This window comes from Engraulis encrasicolus, chromosome 23 (genome assembly GCF_034702125.1).
Source record: "Engraulis encrasicolus isolate BLACKSEA-1 chromosome 23, IST_EnEncr_1.0, whole genome shotgun sequence".
NCBI lineage: Eukaryota > Metazoa > Chordata > Actinopteri > Clupeiformes > Engraulidae > Engraulis > Engraulis encrasicolus.
In genome coordinates this window covers 10,255,293-10,257,792 of record NC_085879.1, presented here as the reverse complement: position 1 = coordinate 10,257,792, position 2,500 = coordinate 10,255,293, and the positions used below count along the sequence as shown (strand labels likewise).

The following is a 2,500-nucleotide window of genomic DNA, read 5'->3' as shown; positions in this document are numbered from 1 at the left end:
ACAGCCAAAATAAATATTTAAATCTGACTGAGAGAGGTCAGCTGCAGCAGCATGATGACTGATACCACTACATTAAGGAAAGAAACAGTCCAAAATCATTAAGAGTCCACCGGGCAAATGCCCTGTATGGCTTATTGCCAATCCAGCCATGCTTAGCCGTCCCACTTGGTGGGCATGGGTACACAGTGAGGACGAATACAAATGTGTCCACTTAATCTCACACCAAATGGTCCCAAAAAACACTAACACCAACCTGCTGAGCCTGTGAAGCCAGACATGAAGGTAACTCTTGCATCCCGTATAGCAATGTACTCACTCTGTGGGGAAAGAGCACAAAAACAAAAAAGAAACATGTCTTAAAGACAACTCTTATAAAGGACGACACTGCGACAAAAAGTGGCGACAAAAACAAAGTTACTCAGAAAGGGAAGAGATTCACAATGATGTAATAATGATTAGCTTAATGGGAGAGAAGCAGAATCATATACTGTACATACAGTATGCACATAGTCTATAGCCTACTGTAGGTACAATACAAATATGAAAAAAATATAAAAAATCTATACATACATGTACAAAGTTACTTTGACATTTCCTCTTTTCCAATACTGATGAAACCACAATCAGAAATGCTGAAAGTTAGGCAATGACAAAAAGCAGACGGACAAATTGATATAGCCTACAAAGGCAAAGTGCAGCAACTATATATTTTGTCAAAATTGAGTTTAGATTTAAAATGGTCTTCATAACTTTTACCTTGTGACAAAGTCTTATGTTAAAAATGGGTCTGTTTTAGAGATAGCGCAATGTCATATTTGAAGTAACTACAATATCCCACCTAATACCAATACTTTGAAGCCCTTTTTACTCAGTTTCAATGTTGGCATAGTTACTGCACTTTGCCTTGGTAGGGAAAGTGAAAAACATACAAGGACAAATAAACACGTAATGTACTGTATACTGACAGCCAGCCAAATGGATTCTGTGGTTTGACTGTTCTACACGCCCCCCTGCATGATCTCATTATCCCCCATTCCCAAGTCATACACGGCCGCGATTTGGCATCCAACATCACACTTTGTTTCCAGCTGTCAGCTGTTTCAACTTGGAAAACAACACAGTTGCTAAATTGCATGGAGAGATGCCTTCCCTGGCCCTGCCCTGAGGCCATTCGTTCTTGTGGAAGCAGAAACGTCTGGATATACAAACTTAGCCTAACCTCCCTCCGTATCCATCCCAATAAACAGCATGACCCATTAGCAGACACAACACCAGCGGTCGTGAGATGAGATGAGAGAAATGCGACGTGTTAATATTTTGGCCTTTTTTCCTCTCCCCTTTTCTTGATATAATGTTCTCTCTATTTGGTCACGAAAACAAGTCTCTGCCGGTAAATCGTCCTTTTTTTTTCTTCTCCCCAATTAATTAGGCTGTCAGCAATTGGCAGCTGATTACTATTTTTACGCCAGGCATGACATCTAGGCTATTGCGCATCATTAAGGGATCTTCTCAGAAATGGGAAATGTGTCAGACAGCCAGGGAACTCAAAACAAGAGTCGGGAGAGAGAGAGAGAGAGAGAGAGAGAGAGAGAGAGAGAGAGAGAGAGAGAGAGAGACAGAGACAGAGAGACAGAGACAGAGACAGAGACAGAGCGAGACAGAGAGGGTAGGGGCAGAAGCTAGGTAGGCTGAATGAGGAGGAGTATGACTGAATGAATGAATGAATGAAGCAATGAATGATTGAGCGAATGAATAGGTAGAAGGATGAATGGGTGAATGAATTGATAGATAGAAATGTGAATGACTGAATGAATGGGTGAATGACTGGACGAATAAAGGAGTGAGCTGTCAAAAGTACAGTAATGACTAAACCGTAGGTGAGCCAGGGACACAGCAACACAGTAGTCTACATCTGTAGTACACAGCTTACAGCCTGCAGCATTCAAAGTGTTCCTTTTTAATTTGTCGTAGATTTTTTAAAGAATTTTTTTTTAGAGTCTTTTCTGCCTTTATTTGACAGGACAGTCGAAGATGGTGACAGGAAGCGAATGGGACAGAGAGACAGGGGAGGATCGGGAAATGACCCCGGCCGGACTCGAACCGGGTCCCCGTGGGTGGGCATGCAAGCCAAAATGTGGGGGGCTTAGTGCGCTGCCGCTGCGCCACAGCGCCCCCCCCTAATTTGACATAGAATTCAATTTAACACTATTACAGTTGGCCCTACTCTAAGTGCTGAATATCAACTTATACACTATGCAGAGCAGGGAGTACAGGGTGTACTGTACCAGGTGTGCGTCTGTGCCAGGGATGATGTAGGCTGTGAGGTTCTGTTTCTCCATCACCTCCCTCAGAGCCCGTAATCTCAGGGTGGTGTTCACTGCAGTTGGAGGGACATACTAGAGACACGCATCCACACACACACACACACACACACACACACACACACACACACACACACACACACACACACACACACACACACACACACACACACACACAC

The 2,500-nt window shown here is 43.3% G+C and overlaps 1 protein-coding gene across 1 annotated transcript in view; it reads right to left on the bottom strand.

The window, feature by feature from the left end:
• The window catches only part of xpnpep2 (X-prolyl aminopeptidase (aminopeptidase P) 2, membrane-bound), a 21,057-nt gene that overhangs the window by 18,402 nt on the left and 155 nt on the right, over positions 1–2,500 (bottom strand). Inside the window, exons 2-3 of the mRNA XM_063189342.1 lie at positions 2,286–2,396; positions 254–317 (exon numbers count right to left, since the gene is read on the bottom strand). Of these exons, the coding sequence (XP_063045412.1) occupies positions 254–317; positions 2,286–2,396 (175 nt within the window). The remainder of the gene's footprint in view (positions 1–253; positions 318–2,285; positions 2,397–2,500) is intronic.